Here is a 26,964-nt window from a genome sequence, read left to right on the forward strand (position 1 = left end):
GCAGGAGGCCGCGGGTGCCGCCGCCGCCATGTTGAGTGTGGGCTGCGGGTCGCTGACGCAGCCGCCTTCGTGTTGTGGGGGTGGGGAGCGAGCCTTTTCCACCGGGCTCTACGTCAGGGTTTGACTGCGGGTTTCTGCGTTTGTCACCTCGGTGCCCCGCCTCTGGCATCACCTACTGGAGCATTTTATCGACGAAAAAGATGACTATCCAAAGCCAAGGGAGTCGTGCAGTGAATGGCTTACCATGGACCTCCCCAAGCATCAACATTCAGAAAACTGAGATCATGGCATCCAGTCCCATCACTTCATGGCAAACAGATGGGCAAACAGGGGAAACAATGGAAACCGTGACAGACTTTTATTTTTGGGTGAGGTGGCGGGGGGGGGGGGCTCCAAAATCAATGCAGATGGTGACTGCAGCCATGAAATTAAAAGACGTTTGCTCCTTGGAAGAAAATTATGACCAACTTAGACAGCATTTTGAAAAGCAGAGACGTTACTTTGTCAACAAAGGTCCCTCTAGTCAAGGCTCTGGTTTTTCCAGTGGTTGTGTATGGATGTGAGAGTTGGACTATAAATAAAGCTGAACCCCAAAGAATTGATGCTTTTGAACTGTGGTGTTGGAGAAGACTCTTGCGAGTCCCTTGGACTGCAAGGAGATCCAACCAGTGAATCCTAAAGGAAATTAGTCCTGAATATTCATTGGAAGGACTGATGCTGAAGCTGAAGCTCCAATACTTCGGCCAACTGAGGGGAAAAACTGACTTATTGGAAAAGACCCTGATGCTGGGAAAGATTGAAGGCAGGAGGAGAAGGGGGCAACAGAAGATGAGATGGTTCGATGGTATCACCTACTCAATGGACATGGGTTTGAGTGGATTCCCGGAGCTGGTGATGGACAGGGAGGCCTGGCGTGCTACAGTCCATGGGGTCACAAAGAGTGTGACACGCCTGAGTGCCTGAACTGAACTGAAGCCTCTCAGGGCATTTGTACCATGTGCCAGTCGGTGGCTGAACTAGAAAGAGGACCCAGCTCGCAGCCTCTGTCTTAGACCCCATTTAGCTGTCACCTCCAGTGGATCACTTAGCTTCCTGAGCCTGAGTATCCGCGTTATGTAAGAGGAAACAAGAAGACCAGCCTCAGGGGGGGACATTTAATTAAATGGCATACAAACAAGGAAACAGACAACGCAGTAAATCCAAGCTGAAAGTTTCACCCACTTATTAAGTGTTAGCTGACGAGGTAATTCATCCTGATACCTACTGTGTAGCTGCGTAGGGTACTTTCTGCTGCCAGTTGAAATGGTTCCCAGCAGATACCCGTAAATTGGTAGGAAAGTTGTGAATTGTGCTGGGATCCCTTTCACGTCTGGCACTGAGCTGAAATTTCTGATTTCCTTGGCATTGAAGCAAATTGGAAAGACTACTGAGAGACTGCAGAGAAAATATCTCTGAGCCCAATATCTCCCTAGACAAAGCCATGGAGTTGGTTATCAGTGCCTGCGCAAACCTGGGTACCACAACATGGCAGGGAGACAACCCAAAGGCTGTTTAGGCTGAGGGAGCCTTTGTCTACAGGGTTCTATTTGGAATCTAAGTTTTTTGCCCCTTTACTTCAAACCTAAATGTAAGTGTCAAGATTACAATTACAATAAGAGGAAAAGTTTATCTGAGCAGTACCGTAATCACACTCGTCAGGCCCTTAAGGATATCTGTAGGTTCATAGTGGACAGTATGCTTACTCTCAACATTTCCCTAAGTTACTGTCGATCTACTATTACCGAACACTCCCAGCTGGTGTCTAATGTCCTAATCCAATTACTAATAGTATCCCTTTGACCCTCAAAAATGTTCTGGCTTGGATGATAAGTTACAGAGTTCCCTGTATGTTGTCACTTGTTCTCTTTCATGTGCTCTATTTTCTTACAGCACTTATCTGACCTACTTTCCTTACGGTCACCATTCTGTGTGATTATGCTGTATTCAAGTGTGTAGCTATTCAAGTGCCATGGATTTCTCTTCCCAGAACGCTGATCCATCTGTTCTAATAAAATTTTAAACATGGGTTGGCACACCAGTGGATGCCAGACGTGGTTGATAAGTAAATGTTAAGCTTCCTAACCAACCCTGAGATTTTGTATCTGTGATATGCACTGCGACCCCATGGACTGTAGCTCTGTCCATGGGAGTTTCCAGGCAAGAATACTGGAGCAGGTTGCAGTTTCCCTCTCCAGGCATCTTCCTGACCCAGGGATTGAACCCGAGTCTACATGCATCTGCAGCATTGACAGGCAGGTTCTTTGCCAGCTGAGCCACAGGGAAAGCCCTAAAACATGCACAATTATGTAACCAGAAGGGAAGTACCAAGGTGTAAATAGAGGGAAAATACCATACAAGCAAAATTGGGAACTTGGAAATCGGAACCCAGCGTATGTCATCCTGTAGTGCACCGGGTACCTTGTATTTGGGAGGCACCCTATAAATACTTGTGCAGTGTGCAATAGCTGGGAAAGAGGACAAGAATGTTTAACAGAAAACGTGTACAACTGGTTCCTGTTAGTTCATAACCAAAGTAATTCCTTATTAGGGAAAACATCTCTTGTTTCAAATTTCTCATTTATGCTCAGGAAACCATTAGTCAAGAAAGTTTCTAATAAAAAAGTAGGAAGTGCAAGCTAAGAAAGAGATACTTGGACTGCTGGGCACAGCACTGCTACTTGTTGAAGATGTGAAATAGAGGTAAACAGCAGTTACCAGACAAGTAAGTGATGGTGTGTTCGGCTTCCCTTGCTTCTCTTCTATTGGGATCCCTGAAATATACCAGGCAGTAAGAAAAGAGGGTCTCTCAGTTCTCAAAAGTCAGATGAGTTTTAAAAATAAGGAGTTTTTCTCTTAAATAAACAGTGTTTCTGAGTGTCAAACTGCACTTCAGCCCCAGCAAATTTCTCAGTTTTCTAAAGTGAAAATGTGATCAAATCAGATGATCTCTTGAGGAAGTGAGCGCAATCTTGTCTAAAAGATCAAACGTTGCTGATAAAGTCTGCTGTCTCACTTTCAGAAATGGTTTTACTTTTAGGACTCTGAATTAGGCTGCCAGAAATTCAAGGCTACATGCCAAGTCATCTTCTTTGTACGTAAGTGCAGCAGTGTGCAACCCATGGTGGGTACTCAGTATATATGTTGAACTTAACAGAAATTAAACGTAAATTGAACTTAAACAGAAATCACTGGTGTGATGGTGCCTCAAATCACTGAGAAAGATGGGCTTTTAAAAACGTGATATTGAGAGAAAGATCAAACTTTTGATCTATGCCTCATACCACATCTAAGTATAACCGCCAAATGGATAAAGCTCTAAATGTGTTTTTAAAAAATGGAAACCTAAAAGTTCTATTAGAAAATACAGGCAAATTCCTGTATAACTTGGGGTCTGTATAAGACTTAATATCTTGACACAACAAAATAAAAGTTTGGTTTTTAGGAAAGTCACTAAATAATCATATAAGAGGATAAGAAAAAAATTACTTCTAGATAATTTGGAAGCATTTCTTAAAGAGTCCACCAGGGTCAAAGTATGAAGTATTCTCTTTTCATGAACTATCCTGTAACATCTGCCATTTATCTGATCTTTACGACTTTTACATAAGTTTTTTTATTTCAGCTGTTAATTACATCAGTCCTTGTTCTATGACTTCTCTCAGTTAACTCAGGGCTTTATACAAAGACAGTAAAAATAGTCAATGGACAGAATCCACATAATGGAATAAATTATGTATTGTTTACTAAACATTTTCTTAAGTATAACTACAGATAAAAACTGCTAGAATAAGAAGCACTGTGGTAAGGTAGTCAAGTCAAGCCCAGGAGCCAGACAACATAGCTTCAGATCTCTCCTTCCACCTGTTAGTTGTGTGATTTCGGCCAGGTTTCTTTACATTATTCAGGCTTCAGTTTAACCATCCATAAATAGTGGTGATGGTAGAACTGTTAATATGAAACTTAGCTGAATTAATATTTATATAACACTTAGAAGAATGATCATATATTACAAGATATTGAAGGGTGTATTATATGAACAATAACATCAATGGGATATAAACTTAACTAGAACGTAACTCTTGAGTTTACTGCTCTCCACAGAACCAAGACAGTCCTGAGGGAAAGGATTCTTCCTGTGTTTGTACTGGTTTGAATTTTGTTGTCTACGGTCATTCACATCTGTGTCTTCCTGTGTGTGGCTGATCCCCCATTGTATGAGTCTTGGTGGGAGGCAGATCCCACCTCCTTCAGGAGTTAAGGCACCGCACCGTCCCTCTCCTCACCCTCAGCACGTAAGCTCTGGAGCCCCAGTGACCAGGACCCTTCAGTCAGTTCCCCAAACCTGGGACTTTGTTCTTGGAAGTGCGATTCAATGTACAGGCCTCGCAGAAAGCAGCCCGGAGCAGAGTCCAAAGGAGGCGCTGCTAGAGGCGCCCCAGAGGGACCGAAGTCCCCGGGGTAGTAGGGGGAGGAGCGCCATCCTAAGGGCTCAGGCAGGATGGAGGGAGCTCCCTTCTGGTCCTTTGCCAAGAGCCCATTTTACAAGGCTGATTCTGCAGCCTCAGCAGCAATTCTGTGCCATATCTCGATTTCTCAGTCTTTGATTTTTTTGCTCAGTTCAGTCCCTCAGTCATGTCTGACTCCTTGCGACCCCATGAATTGCAGCACACCAGGCCTCCCTGTCCATCACCAACTCCCAGAGTTCACTCAGACTCATGTCCTTCGAGTCGGTGATGCCATCCAGCCATCTCATCCTCTGTTGTCCCCTTTTCCTCCTACCCCCAATCCCACCCAGCATCAGAGTCTTTTCCAATGAGTCAACCCTTCCCATGAGGCGGCCAAAGTACTGGAGCTTCAGCTTTAGCATCATTCCTTCCAAACAACACCCAGGGCTGATCTCCTTTAGAATGGACTGGTTGGATCTCCTTGCAGTCCAAGGCACTCTCAAGGGTCTTCTCCAACACCACAGTTCAAAAGCATCAATTCTTCGGCGCTCAGCCTTCTTCACAGTCCAACTCTCACATCCATACACGACCACTGGAAAAACCGCTGCCTTGACTAGATGGACCTTTGTTGGCAAAGTAATGTCTCTGCTTTTCAATATGCTATCTAGGTTGGTCATAACTTTCCTTCCAAGGAGTAAGCGTCTTTTAATTTCATGGCTGCAGTCACCATCTTCAGGGATTTTGGAGCCCAAAAAAATAAAGTTTGACACTGTTTCCACTGTTTCCCCATCTATTTCCCATGAAGTGATGGGACCAGATGCCATGATCTTCGTTTTCTGAATGTTGAGTTTTAAGCCAACTTTTTCACTCTCCTCTTTCACTTTCATCAAGAGGCTTTTTAGTTGCTTTTCACTTTCTATAAGGGTGGTGTCATCTGCATATCTGAGGTTATTGATATTTCTCCCGGCAATCTTGATTCCAGCTTGTGCTTCTTCCAGCCCAGCGTTTCTCATGATGAACTCTGCATATAAGTTAAATAAGCAGAGTGACAATATAAAGCCTTGACGTACTCCTTTTCCTATTTGGAACCAGTCTGTTGTTCCATGTCCAGTTCTAACTTGCTTCCTGACCCGCATAAAGGTTTCTCAAGAGGCAGATCAGGTGGTCTGGTATTCCCATCTCTTTCAGAATTTTCCACAGTTCATTGTGACCCACACAGTCAAAGGCTTTGGCATAGTCAATAAAGCAGAAATAGATGTTTTTCTGGAACTCTCTTGCTTTTTCCATGATCCAGCAGATGTTGGCAATTTGATCTCTGGTTCCTCTGCCTTTTCTAAATCCAGCTTGAACATCCGGAAGTTCAGGGTTCACATATTGCTGAAGCCTGGCTTGGAGAATTTTGAGCATTACTTTTCTAGCGTGTGAGATGAGTGCAATTGTGCAGTAGTTTGAGCATTCTTTGGCATTTCTTTGGGATTGGAATGAAAACTGACCTTTCCCAGTCCTGTGGCCACTGCTGAGTTTTCCAAATTTGCTGGCAGCAAAATTGAGTGCAGCACTTTCACAGCATCATCTTTCAGGATTTGAAATAGCTCCACTGGAATTTCATCACCTCCACTAGCTTTGTTCGTAGTGATGCTTTCTAAGGCCCACTTGACTTCACATTCCAGGATGTCTGGCTCCAGGTGAGTGATCACACCATTGTGATTATCTTGGTCGTGAAGATCTTTTTTGTACAGTTCTTCTGTGTATTCTTGCCACCTTTTCTTAGTATCTTCTGCTTCTGTTAGGTCCATACCATTTCTGTCCTTTATCGAGCCCATCTTTGCATGAAATGTTCCCTTGGTATCTCTAATTTTCTTGAAGAGATCTCTAGTCTTTCCCATTCTGTTGTTTTCCTCTATTTGTTTGCACTGATCGCTGAGGAAGGCTTTCTTATCTCTTCTTGCTATTCTTTGGAACTCTGCATTCAGATGCTTATGCCCGCAGCAAAGAACCCTGACTGATACACCAGGTTATAATGAGACTGGAAATGATCACCACAAAGAATTCTCAGCCTCTCTATCTGCATTTCCCCCACTTTAAACACTGCCTTCACCCTGTGTAGTTCTTTTGTTGGTAATTGTTAATGCACATGTGTGTGCTAAGTCACTTGAGTTACATGCGACTCTTTGCGACCCCGTGGACTGTAGCCCACTAGGCTCCCCCATCTATGGGAGTCTCCAGGGAAGAATACTGGAGTGGGTTGCCATAGCCTCCTGCAGAGGGTCTTCCTGCCCCAGGGATCGCACCTGTGTCTTAGGTCTCTTGCGTTGGCGGGCTGGTTCTTTGCCAGTAGTGCCCCCTGGGAATCCCCATTAATGCATGGATTAGTTCAAATGAAGAACTCCAGGAAGTTTTGCTGTCCCCCTCTGTCTCACCCATGATCCATCTATTCGTCTTTGGATTGTCAGTATCTTTTTCTGCACTCCTGCCAGGGTATGAATTCTAGAGTCCACCTAATTTCAAGTCTTAGGCATGAAAAAAATAACAGTACCCATGGCTCAGAAGATTTTTTTTTAAACATCTAGTACAATTCTGTCCAATAAATAGAAGGCAAAACATGTATATATAACTTGAAATTTTCCAGTAGCCAAAAAAAAAGTTGACCAAAAAAAGCATGTGAGATTAATTTTGATTAATATTTATTTACCTCCATATTCATGGGGGTCGCAAAAGAGTTGGACACAGCAACTAAATAAAAAGAAAAACCCAAAGTATTGTTGATAAAAATGCAGTCAAGATAAAAATATATCAGTAAAACATTTTGCAAATTTTTTTATAAGAAGTTTTCAAAAATCTAGACTTGTATTTTATACAGATTGCTGTTGCTTAGTCGCTTCTGACTCTTTTGCAACCTCATGGACTGTAACATGCCAGGCTCCCTCTGTCCATGGGATTTCCTAGGCAAGAACACTGAAGTGGGTTGCCATTTCCTTCTCCAGGGCATCTTCCCAACCCAGGAATCTCCTGCATTCCAGGCAGATTCATTACCGACTGAGCTATGAGGGAAGGTAATAAATATTTAGTCCCTCTCAGTTTCTGTGGGTGGGGAACTCGGGATCACCTTGGCTGGGTGGTGCAGCTCAGGATCCCTCGTGACGCTGCAGTAGAGATGTTAGCAGGAGCTGTCATCATCTGAAGGCTTGGAGATGCACTTCCAAGGTGGTTATTCAATGCTGTTGGCTCACTCAGATCCCTGCCACGTGGGCGTGTTCTCACGACACAGACTGACTTCCCTCAGACCAACTGAGCAAAAAGAGAAAGTGAGAGGGCCTGAGGGGGAATTCACAGGATTATTCTGACCTCGTCTCCAGAACAACACAGCATCACTTCTGCTTTATTTGCTAGGAGTGAGTCAGTAAGTCTAGCCCACACTCCAGGGGAGGGAAACCGGGCTCCACCTCTTGAGAGCAGGAGTGTCAAAGAATTTGTGAATGTACTCTATTTTTTTTTAACTAATTTTATTGGAGTATAGTTGCTTTACAATGTTGTGGTAGTTTCTGCTGTACAGCAAAGCTGTGTGTGAGTGTGTGTATATACGTGCGTGCATTCAGCCATATCAAATTCTTTGAGACCCCATGGACTGAGTCCACCAGGCTCCTCTATCCATGGGATTCTCCAGGCAAGAATCCTGGAGTGGGCTGCCATTTCCTTCTCCAGGGGATCTTTCTGACCCAGGGATCGAACCCAGGTCTCCTGCATTGCAGACAGACTCTTTACCATCTGAGCCACTAGGCAATCCCTACGTATACATATATCCACTCCTTTTTGGATTTTCTTCCCATTTAGGTCACCACAGAACACCGAGTAGAGTTCCCTGTGCTCTATAGTAGGAACTGACAGTTATCTATTTAGACATAGCAGTGCATGTATGTCAGTACCAGTCTCCCAGAATTCACCCCACCCCATTCCCCTCCCCATATCCATATGTCTGTTCCCTATGTCTGTGTGTCTGTTTCTGCTTTGCAGACAAGTCCATCTGTATCTTTTCTAGATTTCTTACATAAGCGATATTAAACAATATTTGCTATTCTCTGACTTCACTCTGTATGATAGTCTCTAGATTTATTTACATCACGGCAAATTGCTCAGTTTCATCGTTTTTTATGGTTGAATAATATTCCATGTATGTGGAATTGTATGTATGTATGTACAGATATATGTACCAAATCCTCTTTATCCATTCTTCTATTGGGGGACATTTAGGTTGCTTCTATGTCCTGGCTATTATAAATAGCACTGCAATGAATATTGGAGTGCATGTATCTTTTTGAATTATGGTTTTCTCTGGATATTTGCCCAGGAGTGGGACTGCTGGGTAATATGGTAGTTCTATTTTCAGTTTTTTAAGGAAACTCCGCACTATTCTCCATAGTGGCTGTATCAGTTTCCATTCCAAATAAGGGTGTAGGTTCCCTTCTCTCCACACCCTCTCCAGCATTCATTGTTTGTAGATTGTTTAATGGTGGCCATTGTGACCGGTATGAGGTGATCTCTCATTGTAGTTTTGACCTGCATTTCTCTAATAATGAGTGATGTTGAGCATCTTTTTATGTGTTTGCTGGCCATCTGTATGTTGTGAACATATTTAGGATCGCATTTGCCCATGATGCATTTCAGCAGACCACTCATATGATATAGTCTTAAATGTTGCAGTAACTAATATTTTGAAGGCTTCTTTATAGAAAGAGGTATTATAAAACAACAGAAGGGATTTACCGAATTACAGCACATTTGCAAAGATATTTTAACATCCTCTAAAAAAAAGCATCAAGGGGAATAAAGGTTCTAGCATTGTTTTCTATAAAATGGCAGGCATTCCCATCACTCTTGGATTTCACTATAATCTCTGCTCTGTTCATTCTTTGGATCCTGGCATGACTCACAGCTTTGGGTGACAGAACCTGCCTTCGCCAGTCCTGATGCCGCAGAGCCCATAACAACTAGCCTGGCTTCCCATCCTCCCTGCGCTCTGTCCCTAGCCCCTTTGCCCCAGTTGACTCAGTTTCTTGCCAATCATCTCTCCTCCTTCTCTGCACTATCCTTTGAATTGTACCTCCATAAATATTAGTGCATGTCTTGGTTAAACCTGAATTCATGAAACAGTTTTTGGATCCTAAATCTTAAAAGATTATCTGGTAATCCCTAGCATAAGCAAACTGGACAGAACAGATAATTGCACAAGGAATTACATTTATTATCCTGACTTAAAAAATTAAGCTAATCATTTTGCACATTCCACAGTACTTGAGGAAACTATTTGGAGTTCATCTTCCTAAATTTGATTACTTCAATAAGTGAGCGTAACAAATGCATTAAAATTTGTTTCTGTAACTTATAGACATCAGGAAATACATGTTAGATCTTCTAAAGAGGTATTTGGCTTCCCTGGTGGTGTAGGGTTAATTTTGACTTCATACTGGATCTGCTATGATATTTCCAGTAGTCACGTGCAACTGTGAGAGTTGGACCATGAAGAAAGCTGAGCGCTGAAGAACTGATGCTTAATGGATGCTCGAAGCTTGGTGCTGGAGAAGACTCTTGAGAGTCCCTTGGACAGTAAGGAGAGCAAACCAGTCAATCCTAAAGGAAATCAACCCTGAATATTCTTTGGAAGGACTGATGCTGAAGCTGAAACTCCAATACTTTGGCCACCTGATATGAAGAACTGACTCACTGGAAAAGACCCTGATGCTGGGAAAGATTAAGGGCAGGAGGAAAAGGGGAAGACAGAGGATGAGATGGTTGGGTGGCATCACCGACTCAATGGACATGGGTTTGCGAAAACTCTGGGAGATAGTGAAGGACAGGGAAACATGGTGTGCTGCTGTCCCTGGGGTTGCGATGAGTCGGACGCGACTGAACAACAACAACTGGATCTGCTTCTGTGACTTTAACCTTTATCTTGCCACTTCTGTTATTACAGGCAAACATAATTGCCTGCCTCAGGGAGATAACCTGGCCCCGCCTCCCTGTGAAGGACTGTGGCATTCTTTGTCTATGGATAGGGAAGGAAATATTCCATTTCACACCACCTGTGAGATGGCTGTAAGGAAGTGAAACTAGCACATCTCCCATTCTAGGAGATATCTGCAAGAGTTAAATGGTCTTTTTATTTTGTTTCCTCATCTTCCCCCTATCTCTGATTCATAAAAAATCAGAGATAAAAAAAAACCTGGCAACCAGCACCACATAAGATGACTTTTTTTTGAGACATTAGTCTGCCATCTTTTCAGTTACCCAGCTCTCCAAATAAAGTTGTATTCCTCACCTCAGCATCTCGTCTCTCAGATTTATCAGCCTCTCAAGCACCAAGCAGAGCGAGCTTGAACTTGGTAATAGTGGCTCAGTGTAAAGAATCCGCCTGCCAATGCAGGAGATATGGGTTCCATCCCTGGATCAAGAAGATCCCCTGGAGAAGGAAATGCCAACCCACTCCAGTATTCTTGCCTGGGAAATCCCATGGACAGAGGAGCCTGGCGGGCTACGTCACAAAGAGTTGGACACGACTTAGAGACAAAACAACAGCAACAACAACCATAATGAGATATTTAGGATATTAAAGATCCAGTCCTTAGTTTGATAATGTCTCCATTTTAACTGTTACTATAGTTATGTTCTGACTTAAGCTTTAAGTCAAAATCATTTACAAGTCTGAAATGAGAGGCTGCATTAGCTTCAACTCTTTAAAGGGCAGAACCAAATGGACTAATGACACAATGATGTGAGTGGAATTTAAGAACTGATGAAGAGATGATAAGCTGTAAGGGAACAAATTCTCCCACCCTGAAATGTGTCTCTTTGGTATAAGGATTTAGACAGATTATTTTTAAGAAACAGAAGAGTTTGGAAGTTTTCCTTGTTACACTTCCCCTTAACTGCCTAAAAGAATTTGCATAAAGGGCCTATTCCCAGAATAGAGTTATCACCAGAGAGATCTGCAAATAGAGACTAAGAGTGATGGGGGAAACTTGGCAGTCTGGGCATCAGAGACATTCCACTGTCTCCATGTAAACCAGCACACGTTTATTTACCAAACGTTTGCCTTCCCATCTCTATATGAATTACCTTCCTCCCCTTTGAAGTCTCAAACCACTGCCCCCAACATCCTCTTTTGTCTTTGGCTGAAGATAATATTTAAGGTTTAATATTTAAGGATTTCAGCTATTTTTGGCGAGTTCCTCAGTCTTCCTGGGCCTCTCCCATGCATACATACTATTAAATTTTTGTCTTATTTTGTCCCGTTAACCTACCTTGATAGGGACAGAGTAAAGGGACAAAGTAGGTAATTGAATAGTTTTTCCCACTAGGGGATTGTATGTAGAAAAATATATGGGAGACCCCTGTAAGTTAATGGTGATTCCTGAAAGCAGGTTGGTTTAACCACAAAACCAAGCAGGCTTGCTTAGCAACAAAACCATGCAGAAGTACCAGCCCTGCCCCAAACAATAAAACAGCGGTGGCGTGAGCCCCACACCCTGCCCAGTGAGCTCAGTAAGTGAATGATCTCTAGGACGTGCTCTCTGCACACATAAATGACAATAATTTGTGAATTTAGCTTTACCATGTAGGGACAAGAAAACTCCCTTGCCCAGCCTGGAGGAGGAGCTGATAATGGAAGCATGACGTCTACTCAAGAAAGACAAAGGAGGTCTTCTCCCGCTCCGCACTTTCCTTTCAGTTATAAAACTGTAGCCCACTGAGTTCTCGGGCACCTGCTTATAAGCCTCAAATGTGTCCCAGTCTAATAAATCACTTCTTTTCTACCCGCCTGCTCCTTGCTGAAGTCTTTCTGCAGAGACATAAAGGACTATGGTGCTGGAGCTCTTCGGAGCTCATGTCGGTTTCCCTCCAGAACAGCCAGAAGAACCTAGAAGGACAGGGAAACTTTCTTCCTCTCTGATAGGGTTAAAGTACCCAAACCAAGGAAGAATTTGAACAGAACGTGTCTCCACACTCTTCCCTTTATAGAGGTTCTGTTCCCTCTGTGTCTCTACTCCTCCCCCCAGTCTCTTATCCAGGCAACCGTCCTGTACGCCAATTGTTCTCAAAACTTTGGGGCATCAAAACCACTTGGGGGGCTTTTTATAACACACATCTTTGAGCTCCAGCCCCAGAGCTTCTGACCCTGGGCCTGGAGTGAGACTGAGAACTGTAATTCTCAAAGATTCAGAAATGACATTAACACTGCCAATCCAAGAAGTGCACTTGGAGAAGTATTGGTGCAAATGGACCCTGGGGAGCTTTGTCGTAGTGTAGACACCGAGTACGGTTTTATCTGACAACTTAATGTTCCCCTTCAACCCGAGTAATATATTTGCATCTTTAGAAAGGAAGCCTGATGCTAAAACTTTCACTCATGTATACTAAGAGGCTTCAGTCGTGTCCGACTCTTTGCCACCCTATGGACTGTAGCCCGCCAGGCTCCTCTGTCCATGGGATTCTCCAGGTGAGAATACTGGAATGGGCTCCCATGCCCTCTTCCAGGGGATCTTTCCGACCCAGGGATGGAACCCACATCTCTTAAGTCTCCTGGCTTCAGCAGGCGGAATTTTTACTACTAGTGCCACCTGGGAAGCCTAAAACTTTCAAAACCCCTCAAATGAAAGTCATCTTATAGTTACATTTTAACCCCCCTGACAAGTAATGAGAAAAATACTTTTGCTAGTCAAAGGCTTAACAAATGTTTGCTGAATTAAACATTTTAGGTCAAACGTGTGATCTTAAAATGCACATTCCAATCTCAGGCCATAATCAGAGATGCAAGAAATAAAATATTCTTTATCTTTCTGTAACTCAACTAAAATTCCATTTTAATACCCCATTCTACGAAACTGGTAGACGCTTGCTCACAGTCAATTCAGGATCTAACCTCTTCTTCCTCTGGATTGCACTTGTATTTATTATACTCTGCTAGGGCTGCTATAACAAAGCGACGTTTATTTCCTCATGGTTCTAGAGGCTGGAAGTCCAAGATCAAGGTGTCGGTAGGGCTGGCTTCTCCTGAGCTCTCTCCCCTCGGTGTGCAGATGGCCACCTTCTCTCCCTGTCCTCACCTGCTCTTTCCTTTACGCATGTGCATCCCTGGAGTCTCTTTGTGAGTCCAAATCTCTCTTCTTATAAGGACACCACCAATCAGATTGGACTAACAGTTTTATCTCAGCTTAGTCACCTCTTTAAAGAGCCTATCTCCAAATACAGTCACATTATGACGTACTAGGGAGCAGAACCTCAACATATGGATTTTGGCAGAGAGGTAGGGGGTTGAAAGTCAGCCCGTAACACCAGGTAGGAACCTGGGAGTTTGTATGCTGCTAAGGCTGGAGGGATTTAGCTCACCCTTGAGCCTCACGGCTGCCCTCTGCCCATGCTGGCCTCTCCTGGGATGTCCTCACTCCCTCCTAGTCGTCAGCAGAGCCCACACAGGACTCAGCAGGGTTTTCCCCTGTCAGTGGCAGCCAGGCTTCTTCTCTGACCCACTGGGCCACTGGAAGCACCAAGGGGAGGCCGATGCTTTCCATCACTTGAGTGGTCCTCACATGCCTGGCCTGTGCTGTGCCAGGCACCAGGGAACTTAGTGAAGCTGGCTCAGGCTGCCCACACATGTCATCTTGAGACAGCCTCCCATCTGGACTTACCCCTGCACATGAGAGACAGGTCCACCCTCCTCCCCAGCTCATCAGAATCACCGTGGCCCCACCCCACCCCACCTCAGGGCTGGCAGGGGAGGGGGTTGACTCAGTCAGGACACAGGGCCCGTGTCCGGCTACCACATCTGACCTCTCACGACTTCCTTTCTCACAGCCCTAAGCCCCAGCCCCATCGGGCCAGAGAAGCCTCAGATCTGTTCTCAGGGGCAGGAGGCTTTGCTTTATCTGAACAGATTGGCTTCCAAGCAGATTGTCTGCCTCTCGGTCCTGCCCATCCTCCCGTGCTTGACCGCTCAGTGTGTCTGACTCTCTGCAACTGTAGCCCGCCAGGTTCCTCTGTCCATGGAATTCTCCAAGCAAGGATACGGAAATGGGTTTCCATTCCTTTTTCTAGGGGATTTTCCCAATCCAGGGATTGAACCTGGGTCTCCTGCATTGCAGGCAGATTCTTTACCAATTGAGCCATTCTCCTAGGTTGCCTAAAGCCCTTAAAATTCCAAACAGGATTGTCTTCTCCTCCCCCATTCCATATTTTTCTGCCAAGAACTCCTTATCTTGAGGCAATAAACACTCAAAGTGGCTAATTGAGTGTTGGGTGGGGGGGAGGGCAGGGGGATGGGTAGGGATAGGGTAAAAGGAAGTAGGGCTGGGGAAATAAGTCAGTATTTCAGAATGTTCCCTGCCACGTTGAGTTGCGGCTTTGACTAGTGAAATTGCACCAAATGGAAAACGTGGCGACAAAGGACACTTCGTCAGCAGATTCAGCTCTTGCACTGTCTGCCCTGTGGAGAAGTTGGAGGCAGGGAGAACCACACTCTCTTCCCGTTTTCCCCACGGGCAGTCCAAGAGTTCTGCCACAGGCCAGTGCTGGGACTCCATCCTGTGGCTTCAGAAAACTGGACTTAGTAAGAAGCAGAGTTATTTAAAAGTTCTCAAGACTCTTGTAATGTGGAATTGAAATTTCAGCATAGGGCAGCCACAGTTTTTCTCCTAATTAATCAGAAGTGAAAGTTTGTGTTTCTTGTGTTTTTAAACAACATCCTTTTTTTTTTTTTTTCCTTTTGAAGAGCAAAATACATAAAACCCCGATGTGGATGTGAAAATACCATTTCCCTAAAAGCAGACGTGTAGGTTATTTTGGTAAAATAAGAAATTGTGAGTATCATGAGATACCCATGTATAGAAGCCACAGACAAGTGGATGTGTGAAGCCAAACAAAAGTTTTGGATTAGAGGCATAAGAAAATGAAATCATTGCTTTCGTTTTTGTAAAGGCTTAAGGCTGAGCACCGAAGAATTGATGCTTTTGAGCTGTGGCGTTGGAGAAGACTCTTAAGAGTCCCTTGGACGGCAAGGAGATCCAACCAGTCCATCCTACACGGAATCAGTCCTGAATATTCATTGGAAGGACTGATGCTGAAGCTGAAGCTCCAATAATTTGGCCACCTGATTCGAAGAGCTGACTCACTGGGAAAGACCCTGATGCTGGGAAAGATTGAGGGCAGGAGGAGAAGGGGACAACAGAGCATCGAGGGCATCACCAACTCAGTGGACATGAGTTTGAGTAAACTCCAGGAGTTGGTAATGGACAGGGAGGCCTGGCGTGCTGCAGTCCATGGGGTTACAAAGAGTCGGACACAACTGAGTGACTGAACTGAACTGAAGGGTCTTACTATTAATTTTCTGCGTTGTACTTACATTTTTCATTATTTCAGTAAAAGTAGAAGATATTCTGAATTTTAAGTTACTGTATGCTATATTGCTTTTAAGTTAGTATATGCTAAATTACTTTCCAAATGTACCTGATAAATCTAAATGAGTACTTTAATTATTTTCAATGAAAGACCTACAAAAGAAGTATAGGAAACCCACTGCACACCTATTACATCCTGAATAACTTCAAGGGAAAACATTTTTGGTTATATCACAAGGTCATCTTTTCCAATTCTGGGCAGAAATTTTAAAAACTCTACCAACAGGAACATCTAACCTCCTTTTACAGGAACAGACTCAAATCATCATGATTGTAGTTTTTAAAATGAAGTTAAAATTTTCCACTTCAAATTAATTCTGTCCTTATAAAGTAAAAATTTCCCATTCATTTGTAATAAAAGTTCATTCAGTGGGGTTCAAACATAATGTTTCTGACTTTTTTAACATCTCAAAAGTTCTAGGAGCTAATTTTACTTCACATCAAATCACTTACAAATTTGGTAGCAACTGTCAACCTTAATATACTACATGAGTTTTCATTGTAATAACCCACATCTTTCTTAAATAAATTTTCAAGTTTCATAAAATTATTGATCTGTCTAAGCCACTTAGGGGGCTTCCCTGATAGCTCAGCTGGTAAAGAATTCACCTGGAATGCAGGAGACCCCGGTTCGATTCCTGAGTCAGGAAGATCTCCTGGAGAAGGGATAGGCTACCCACTCCAGTATTCTTGGGCTTCCCTTGTGGCTCAGCTGGTAAAGAATCTGCCTGCAATGTGGGAGACCTGGGCTCAATCCCTGGGTTGGGAAGATGCCCTGGAAGGGAACCGCTACCCACTCCAGTATTCTGGCCTGAAGAATCCCATGGAGAGAGGAGCCTGGCAGGCTACAGTCCATGGGGTCCCAAATAGTTGGACACCACTGAGCAACTTTCACCTTCAAACCAGTTCACCTGGTTTTTAACATGGTTTAGCAATCTCTGATGGACTCTTCTATTCCAAGAGGAAAATCAAAGGAAAAAGTGGTTCTATAACATATTATGTACCTAATCCCATTAATATCTTTAAAAAAAAAATCTTTACCAAGTTGGCTACTGTGGCCCTACCATCATGCCATTAAGAAATGAATATGCTGTTTATGTGGGGTTTCCCCAGTGGCTCAGCAGTAAAAAAAAAAAAAAAATGGCCTGCTGTGCAGGAGACAGAGGAGACACAGGTTCGATCCCTGGGTCAGGAAGATACTCTGGAGGAGGAAATGGCAACCCACTCCAGTATTCCTGCCTGGAAAATCGACTAAGCATACACGCAAAGCTCTTTATACACCCAGTCTCCATTCTCTCTACTCTTTTTCTCCCAGGACGTTGATCACCCTGATTCCATCTACAACCTCTTCTCTTGTTTCGTACATCCACAGTTCACACGTCCAGTGACTCATCCTATATTTCTGTATCTCTCTTGGAGTATTTATCCATTTTGGTGGTTATTATCTCCTTCACTAACTGATAAGCCCCTTACAGATTAGAACCAGGTCCTATATATTTCCCAGCACAGTGCCCTCAGAGTAGGATAGATATATGTGTTGACAGATAAATGAAAGAGGGAATGAACAAATGAATGCGATTCTAGTACATATTCTATTAAATAAAACACATATAATATCAGTATACAATTGTAACTGAGACACAGAAAAGTGATTTCTAAAAATTATACAACAGTAAATAATAAATAAAGCATCTTTAAAAATCCTTAGGAGACGTCTGTTGCTCAAACTTGGATAATAGACTTCAATCTCATTAAGATGCTGCTTCCTCATTGGTTTATGACGACATATGAGTTCAATTTCCTGTCCCTTCAACAATGCTGGTTTCTCTTCTGGGTGCAAGCAGATGTATCTGACTCCTCGATCAACAGAGTCACCGTCCCAAGGAACATGGGTAAGTGTAAGATTAAAAAATAAAAATTTAAGTACCTAACATACTTTTGAATGGTTGTCAGTGATATTTGCAACATTTGGCCAGTTTAGACTGTATAAATGTGATACTACAAGACAGGGAGACATGGGGATGACATATGGTCTCTCTACTTAGAGTGATAATAAAGGATGTCAAAATCTTCGTGTAAAAGAGTTAGGTAAAACTGTTAAAACATGAAAGGGGAATGTTTATGCTCTATTTCCTCTACAGGAAACGGTATACCGACAAACTGAAAATTAAGTGGTTAGGAAGAAACAAGCAAACCCCTGGCTATAGAGCTATGTAGCACCACTTTTTCACCAACATAGTGGTCTACTGGTAAGTTTTTATACCATCAGAAATAATGTGAAATTTGAAAATGATATTTCCAATATGAATGTTTCCCACATTATTAGTAAAATTGAAAATAATATTTCCAGTATTAATTAATAACTTAATAGGTGACTATCACTTGTCTGACACATAGGAGTCTTAATAAGTAGCTATTCAACTGGTAAGTGAAGGCAAAGGTTTCCTGCGGCGGCTGCTGCTGCTGCTGCTAAGTCGCTTCAGTCGTGTCCAACTCTGTGCGACCCCAGAGATGGCAGCCCACGTTTTATCTTCGGATCATTGTCATCAATGGTCTGTATTGTTTTAGAAGCTGTGGATTATATTCTTTAGGCATTAGGTAGAAATTAAAGTCAGAATCAAAACCTTAACCCAAATTTCTCAGCACTGGATCTAAAAGCAATTTTCTCAAAATATGATTAAAGTAGTGAAAACAATATCTGAAAAGCAGCATGAATGATAAGAACTATGGGTTCCATTTTAATCTGAGATTCACACAAATTAATTTAACAGCACCATCTTCCGAGTTTGGTATGACATGTGAAATGTTATTATGTAAATTTCACTCTGAGTGCCTCTGGCTTCTCTGCTATGCTCTGGATAGCTGGCCAAAGATGATGTCCATTCAGGAGATGTAGGAGAGATCACAGACTACCAGCCTTGTTGGGCTTCCCTAGTGGCTCAGTGGTAAAGAACTCAGCTGCCAATGCACGAGACGCAAGTTCAGTCCCTAGGTCAGGAAGAACCTTTGGAAGAGGAAAAGGACAGCTCACTCCAGCGTCCTTGCCTGGGAAATCCCACGGACAGAGGAGCCTGGCGGGCACCAGTAGTCCATGGGGTCTCAAAAGAGTCGGACACAGCTTAGCGACTGACAAAACAGTGTTGTCATTAGAACGGTATCAGTTCACGTGTAGTACAGGCTTACCATGTTCTTAGTACTGGGCTTCACGTGTCATCTCGTTCAGTCCTCACAAGCACTCTGTAAAATGGTTGCTGAGTGACACCTGTGAAAACTGAAACAGATAAACACACACGTGGTCACAAGTCCCCCAAGAACTGCTGAGAGCCTTTGAGTTTCCAGAGCCCACACGACGTAACCACAAGCCTCCGTCACCACCGTCTCTGTGCTCCCACCCAGAAGGCTCCAGAAGGCTTCAGGACCTGCTTCATCAATCCATGTAGTCTCGCGGCTGTTTTAGCTAAGGCAGTAAATGTTTCTGCAAAGAAAGACACGTATTCCGTTGAAAATTTTGTAAGTCGTCTCAAAATCATTTTTTTCCAATTGATCCTTCTTATCTTTTTTTCAAGATGCGTTTATCTTTGGCTGCGCTGGGTCTTTGTTGCCGCGCACCGGCTTTTCGTAAATGGGGCGAACCGGGGGCTGCTCTCCAGGTGTGGAGCGTGGGCTTCGCATGGAGGGCGCTTCTCTTGTTGGGGAGCACCGGCACTCGGTGCGTGGGCTTCAGTAGTTGCGGTGCGCAGGCTTAGTTGCCTCTCGGAAGTGCGTCATCTTCCCCGGACTAGGGACCGAATCTGGGTCCCCCGGCATCTGTAGGCAGATTCTTAAACCACTGGACCACCAGGGAAGAGCTCCTTAAAAAAAAAAAAAAAAAGAGATGCTTATTTGCTGAGTACCATGGACAAAGGAGGAAGGGGTCCCTTCCTGCCCATCACCCAGCCCCCAGTCCCGCTTCTAAGGAAGAATATTTTCATGGTTTAAATTTCTTCCCCAGATCCGTAAGCCTGGTCATGGATGTAACGTGTAACCATGAAAATTCCATCCTTGGTAGCTTATTATATTCTGGCCATCTTGGACATTTTCCTTCTCCTCTTATGTTCTTCAGAAGCCTCTTTAATGAGGATTGTGGGGGCCAGTGGTCTCAGTGGTAGTTTCTCTTCAAACATCCTTACTTGTGCTCTCATTTTAGAATTTAGTTCTGTTGAGTAGGCTATTAAAGGATGACATTTTTTCATAGCAATTTGGAAATATCAATCCATTGCCTTCTGGTTTCTGTTATCATTGCTGTTGAAAAGGTCTTGGTTGAAATTTCATCCTTAATAGGTAATTCGTTTTTTCTCCCTGGCTCTTTTTTTTTTTTTTCTTAGTCTTTGGTGATCTGAAGCTTGATTGCAAGGCATCTAAGGAGAGATTTCCATCTCTGTTTGTTTCTAATCTTATTTGGGATTTGCTGAGCTTCATAATCTGAGGATGCCTTGTCCTGCATCACTTTCAGACGTCTTTTACTCAGCATCTTTTCTAACATCGCCTTTCCCCTACTTTCTTCTGTCCTTCAGGAACTTCAGTTATACATATGCTGACCTTTTCACTTTATCCTCCTTATCTCTGTGGTATGGTATTTTCACATCTCTTTAACACTCTGATAATTTTGTGTTAATTCTTTAGCTCTACCTTGCAACATACTAATTTTCTCCTCAACTGGAGTTGGTCAGTTGGTTAGTCCCCGTGTTGAGTTTTAAGTATTAAGTTTTAAGTTTTTTATTTCTGAAAAGACTCTTTCAATCTTTTATATGCTTAGTTATCTTGCATTGTCTCTGGATCCTTTATTCATATGTTCAGATTCCTTCTTTTATTTCTTTAACATATTGGGCATGCTTTTTTTGTGTTGTATATCTATTAATTTCATCTCTAAGGCTTTTGCGGATCCAGGTCTCTTCTTTCCCGTTTGTTTGCTGAATCTCACACATAGTAGCTGACTTCTGTCTGTGTCTGTTTTCTCTCCCTGTGGTAGCAGGATGTATGCTCTTTTTATCAACTTTTAAAATTGAGTCTCTTTGTGTGTGTGTGTGTGGACGGAGGGCATTTTAATCAGCTCATATTTGTTAGAACCCTATCTGTGAGAATTCTTTAAAGCCTGGGTCAAGGGCGCTCTCCTCAAGGTATGATTTCTATTCGCTTCTTCCAGGACCTTAGTACACTCACTTTTCCATCTGGTAAGCCTTTGTTTTAGGTGAATTCATTTTCAAATTACTTAAGTTACAGCTTTGTTTTGCGTCTATAAATTGCCTTTTATATGTGAGGAAAGGAGTAGAATCATAGCATTTCTTAGGAAGGCATGTATGCTCCACCCGCAGGAAATCCAGGTGTTGGCGTCAAGATTCTTTACATCTCATCGCACACAGCCTTTTGATTCCACTTTTTAACCTTAACCACAACATAACCCATATGTGAAAAAAATGCACGTATCCAAGCTTACCGCCTGATGCATTTTTACGAACTTGTTCAAGCTTGTTACAAGCTTGTTCATGTGCTGCGGTGCTGGGCTCAGTCGCTCAGTCGCGTCTGGCTCTTTGCGACCCCGTGGCTGTAGCCCGAGGTTGCTCATAGCAACACTCACATCAAGAAAGAGAAGGCCTCTCGGTTCTCAGAAGTCCTCCCGGCACCCTCTTCCTGTCATCACCCAGCCCCTCCCCAAAGGCCACTGCCACCTGACTCCTCTTCGTCAGTTTTTCCCAACAGCTAAACGTTCGACACGACATTCTACATGGCTGCTTGCAGCAAGGCAGATGGGCTTTGTTGAGAAGAAAGGGACTGCACAAGGTTCCTTCCCACTTCCAGTGGGTCTAGCTTACATTTTCTTTATCACCACATTATGAGTGGTGACACATAATTCATTTCAACTTTAAAGCAATTCACAGATGGTCCCTGATCTAAACAATAGACCCTTCAAACTTCAGCCTCCTAACTCAAAGAATTTTTTTTTCACAGTGGTAGCAGGATATTTGCTCGGTTTTAGCTATCTATTCCTAAAAGCAAATACAGGAAAATAAAAGCCTAATTAAAATGTGTTGCCTCGTAAATTACTGAAAAGGAACACTTTTAACCTTTGGAAGAAAACGTGTTGACAAATATAAGGGAACATAAAGACGTGCTGTCGCTGAGTGTGAGACGTGACGTGAGATGATCGTTCTCACGTGTTTATTTGAAATCCACGCAGTTTAATAGAGAATATAAAAGTAAAGCCTTCTGGAAAGTTTAGGGTTATTTTATATCTAGTTTGCAGAAATTATTATGATGTCATTTTCTTTAATTAGAAGAGTCATTATAGCTGAAAGACCCAAACCCTAAAAACACTTCAGATTTCTAAAGTATTTTTATATAAAGGCAGAAGACAAAGTAGTTAAGAGTCAAGAGACTTCAGAATCACAACCTAGGATTGCAGCCAAGTTCTACGAAGAGCAGACAGGTGATTGGGGGCTAATTGCCTGATACGTTGCTCAATTCTTCTTTGTAATACATAATTGTAATAAACAGCAGAGTTGTAAAACATGTATTATAACAAATATACATGCCATTAACATGGAGTCCAGCATGCAGAAAGCCCTCAATAGATGGGGAGCTATCCTCATTTCTGAAAGCACAGCTTAACACTACCCGGTTCTTAATCGGACAATATGGACCCTTTGTGCCTGCCTTTTTCCATCCGTCTGCATTGTTTCTGAACTTCAGCTGCATCATTGCTTGTAACAGTAATTTGTTCCTTTTACTGATGTATAGATTTTTTGTTGTTTTTCAGTTGCTCAGTCGTGTCTGACTCTTAGCGACCCCATGGACTGCAGCATTCCAGGCTTCCCTGTCCTTCACCATCTCCCAGAGCTTGCACAAACTCATGTCCATTGAGTCGATGATATCCAACCATCTCATCCTCTGTCGCCCCCTTCTCCTCCTGCCCTCAATCTTTCCCAGCATCAGGGTCTTTTCCAATGAGTCAGCTCTTCATTTCAGGTAGCTAAAGTATTGGAGCTTCAGCTTCAGCATCAGTCCTTCCAATGAATATTCAGAATTGATTTCCTTTAGAATGGACTGGTTTGATCATTTTGCTGTCCAAGGGACTCTCAAAAGTCTTCTCCAGCATGATGGTTCAAAAGTATCTTTTCTATTGCTATTAGGCATTCCAGTTGGGGGATATTACGAATAAAGCTACTGTGAACATTCTAATTCTACCACATGTGTCTTGGGAACCACATGTTATGTCTTACTGTTGAGCACATACCTAGAAGTAGAGTTGCTGAACCATAAGATTTGCATAAGAGCCAAAGAGTTTTCCACCCAACCGTATATGAGAGTTCCAGATGCTCTACGTCATCAAGACTTGGTATTAATATTTGCTCTTTTTCATTTCATTTATTCTGGTGAATGCATAGTTGTGCCTCACTGTGGTTTTAGTCTGTAGTTCCCTAATGACTAATGAGGCTGAGCACATAGATCCAGTATTGAGTCACTGTTGACCTTAAGTTTTCAGAACAAAACTAATAGTGTGGTCCCCCCGTTCCCAAGTGAGGACCAACCGGAGGCCATGGATAGATACGGGGCTTTTTCTGAGAATTCCTCAAAGAAATAATGCTAAGACAGGGAACTTGCCAACTTACCCTGCGGTCTACACATACGTGTGAAGTGTGTTTTTAGCGTCTTTATTTTGAGGGCAGAGGCTCCTGGACCTCAGCAGGTGTCGGATGACCGAGCGCCACTTGCTACCTGCGCAGGCCCACACTCTGTCCCTGGTTCTCTGCCGTCAAAATTAGTTCCTCCAGACCCACATACGCCTTAGGGTACCCAGCCCACTTACCTCTCTGATCTTAGCTCTTGCTCCCCTTTTCCCTCTCTGGCAGGATTCCCTATTGATCTGAAAGGATTTGAGTCATATTTTTAGGTGTGGAAACACTAGGTGATTTCAGGAATTGTAGTTCTCTGTTTTGTGCTGTGATCTACACTCCGGGCTCTGGACCTGGTTCACTCTCTGGCTTACTCAGGAAGAGGGCATGACTTCCTTTCCCAGCGTGGTGACCCCACAGAGCTTTCTGTGAATATCCCCTCAGATAAATCAGCCGAAGCACCAGCAGACCTCACTACTTCCCTGTTCTAGTGTGGAGAGGAGGATGGCTTCTCTCTTTCTTGCGCTTTTCTTTCTGCAGATGTTGAATCTACAACATCAGACCTTTTTAGAAAACTAGACTTGTAAGCAATCAGATATAAATGGTAGAAACTGAAGATCACAAGATATTACCCAGAATCGAGAACATTCTGCCCTGTCTTTCACAAGAGTATGAGAATGATAAAGTAAATTAGCCTACAAAGAAAGGAAAGGAAAAACAAATGAGGTAGTGTGGCTTAATTATTTATGAAGGCTCAACAAGCTGCTATATTTTCAAATGCTTCACTTTATCAAACCTCTTATGACAATTTTTTCTTGGCTCATAAGCTTATTTTGAAAATAAATGCCTTATACAGAGATTGCATATGAAATTAAAAACTTGAAATGCTGTAATCACACAGTTTACCATACACTCAAAAGCATTTACTGATTACAAGTAAATAACTGAATTTGCCATCTTTTTTAAAAATTAGCTTCTAAAATGACTTTTGACTTTAATTTTGCATTCTTAGATTATGTCCAGTGGGAAACATAATTCCTTCTAACCCAGCATCCTTTGAATAATTTTTATTTGAAATAAGTCAAATATCTCAGCTTGATTTCATTTACTGAAGTCTGCTAGACCATTTCCCCTTTTTAAACACCTTCAGTGTATGAAATTTAATGCATTTTGATATCCTCAATAAATGAAATAAAATAAGATTCTTTCAAAAATGATGATGTCTCTTTTAAACATCCAAACTATTCTAGTTTGTTTTTCATTACAGAAACAAAAGCATTTTAAAAAGAGATGCCATCCTCTGTGAAAATGAAACCTTGTATATTCACGTTTGCACCAATCTCCTCTGAGTTTTGCGAAGAAAACTAAACTGAAGAACAGCACTCTATGAAAACTGGTGGATAAGCTAGTTCATCCTCCAGAGCTCTTCGTCAGCCTTCCGTGATAGTAAGTGCTTGGACTCCTGCACCTTAAAATCAACTGATTCCTTTTGTAACTGCCAGGAGCCTGAACCCTGACCTCCACCCACCGATACCTGTGTGAAAATTGACCTCCATTCATCTTTAAGACCACCAATGAACCAATCAGGACATTTGAAAGCAAAGGAAGACTGACACAGTCTTAGCAAAAGAGAATTAGGTGTTGAAAGCAAATCACCAGGAGGCAAGACTCAGTTTGCTATTTCCTGTCTGGGAACAAATGTAATCGGCCCCTTAAAAAGAAGCAATGAACAGCACATGTATTGACGAGCAGCATGACTTGGAGCACTACTTGTTTCCCGTTGTTTATGTCTTTGTGGTAATAGTCAGCATTCCAGCCAACATCGGTTCTCTCTGTGTGTCTTTTCTGCAGGCAAAGCAAGAAAACGAATTAGGCATTTACCTCTTCAGTTTATCCCTCTCGGACCTGCTCTACGCCTCAACTCTTCCTCTGTGGATCAATTATACTTGGAATAGAGACAATTGGACGTTCTCTCCTGCCTTGTGCAAAGGGAGTGCTTTTTTCATGTACCTGAACTTTTACAGCAGCACAGCTTTCCTCACCTGCATCTCGATTGATCGGTATTTGGCAGTGGTCTACCCTCTGAGGTTCTTTTTCCTAAGGTCAAGAAAATGTGCATTCATGGTCAGCCTCACCATCTGGGTTTTGGAAACCATCCTCAATGCTGTCATTCTGTGGGAAGACGAAACAGCTGTCGAATATTGTGACGCCAAGAAGTCTAACTTTACTTTATGCTATGACAAATATCCTTTGGAGAACTGGCAAATCAGGTTTAACTTTGCTAGGACGTGTATAGGTTATGTGATACCTCTGGTCGTTATAATGACTTGCAACAAGAAAGTTTACCAAGCTGTGCGGCAAAATCAAGCCACGGAACACAGGGAAAGGAAGAGAATCATAAAACTACTTATTAGTATCACGTTGACTTTTATCTTGTGTTTTACTCCCTTTCATGTGATGTTGCTGATTCGCAGCATTTTAGAGCATGACATGAACTTAAAAGAACAAGTGTTTGACCATTTCAAGTCTGGGAAGCAAAGTTATAAGATCTACAGAATCACAGTTGCATTAACAAGTTTAAATTGTGTTGCTGACCCAATCCTGTACTGCTTTATAACTGAGATAGGAAGATCAGATATGTGGAATATATTAAAGTTCTTTACTGGGAAGCTTAATAAATCAAAGAGACAAGGAAAAAGTGTACTTTCTGTATCTACCAAAGATACTATAGAATTAGAAATCCTGGAATAGAACCAAGGTATATGTTTTTTATTTTATTTTTTAATATAAATTTATTTATTTTAATTGGAGGCTAATTACAATATTGTATTGGTTTTGCCATACATCAACATGAATCCACCACAAGTATACACGTGTTCCGCATCCCGAACCCTCCTCCCACCTCCTTCCCCGTGCCATCCCTCTGGGTCATCCCAGTGCACCAGCCCCACGCATCCTGTATTCTGCATCGAACTTGGACTGGCGATTCGTTTCATATATGATATTATACCTGTTTCAATGCCATTCCCCCAAATCATCCCACCCTCTCCCTCTCCCACAGAGTCCAAAAGACTGTTCTATACATCTGTGTCTCTTTTGCTGTCTCACATACAGGGTTATCGTTACATCTTTCTAAATTTCATATATATGCGTTAGTATACTGTATTGGTGTTTTTCTTTCTGGCTTACTTCACTGTATATAACAGGCTCCAGTTTCATTAATATTAATGATATTATGCCATCGAGATTATATTTTGCAGAGGAAACCTAAACATGTGTTCCCATTCAGGGACAATTTTAATCCTAATGGAAATATTTTTTTAAAAGGTTGTATAGCTCCCTGACTTTTATTAAATGAGAATTAAATAAAACTGAATATTTTCCTAA

The 26,964-nt window shown here is 42.5% G+C and overlaps 1 protein-coding gene across 4 annotated transcripts; it reads left to right on the plus strand.

The window, feature by feature from the left end:
- The first annotated feature begins 15 nt into the window (after nucleotides 1-15).
- Nucleotides 16-26,964, plus strand: GPR65 (G protein-coupled receptor 65). Of its 4 annotated transcripts, none has more exons than XM_010809665.4 (3): nucleotides 16-2,761; nucleotides 17,637-17,820; nucleotides 25,429-26,964. In XM_010809665.4, exons 2-3 carry the CDS (start codon nucleotides 17,716-17,718, stop codon nucleotides 26,326-26,328), a joined length of 1,005 nt encoding a protein of 334 aa, XP_010807967.1. In that variant the 5' UTR covers nucleotides 16-2,761; nucleotides 17,637-17,715; the 3' UTR covers nucleotides 26,329-26,964.

Source organism: Bos taurus, chromosome 10 (genome assembly GCF_002263795.3).
Source record: "Bos taurus isolate L1 Dominette 01449 registration number 42190680 breed Hereford chromosome 10, ARS-UCD2.0, whole genome shotgun sequence".
Lineage (NCBI taxonomy): Eukaryota > Metazoa > Chordata > Mammalia > Artiodactyla > Bovidae > Bos > Bos taurus.

Excerpts from the sequence above, each read along its gene's own strand:
- GPR65 (XM_010809663.4), top strand. The coding sequence starts at position 25,303 with ATGAACAGCACATGTATTGACGAGCAGCATGACTTGGAGCACTACTTG.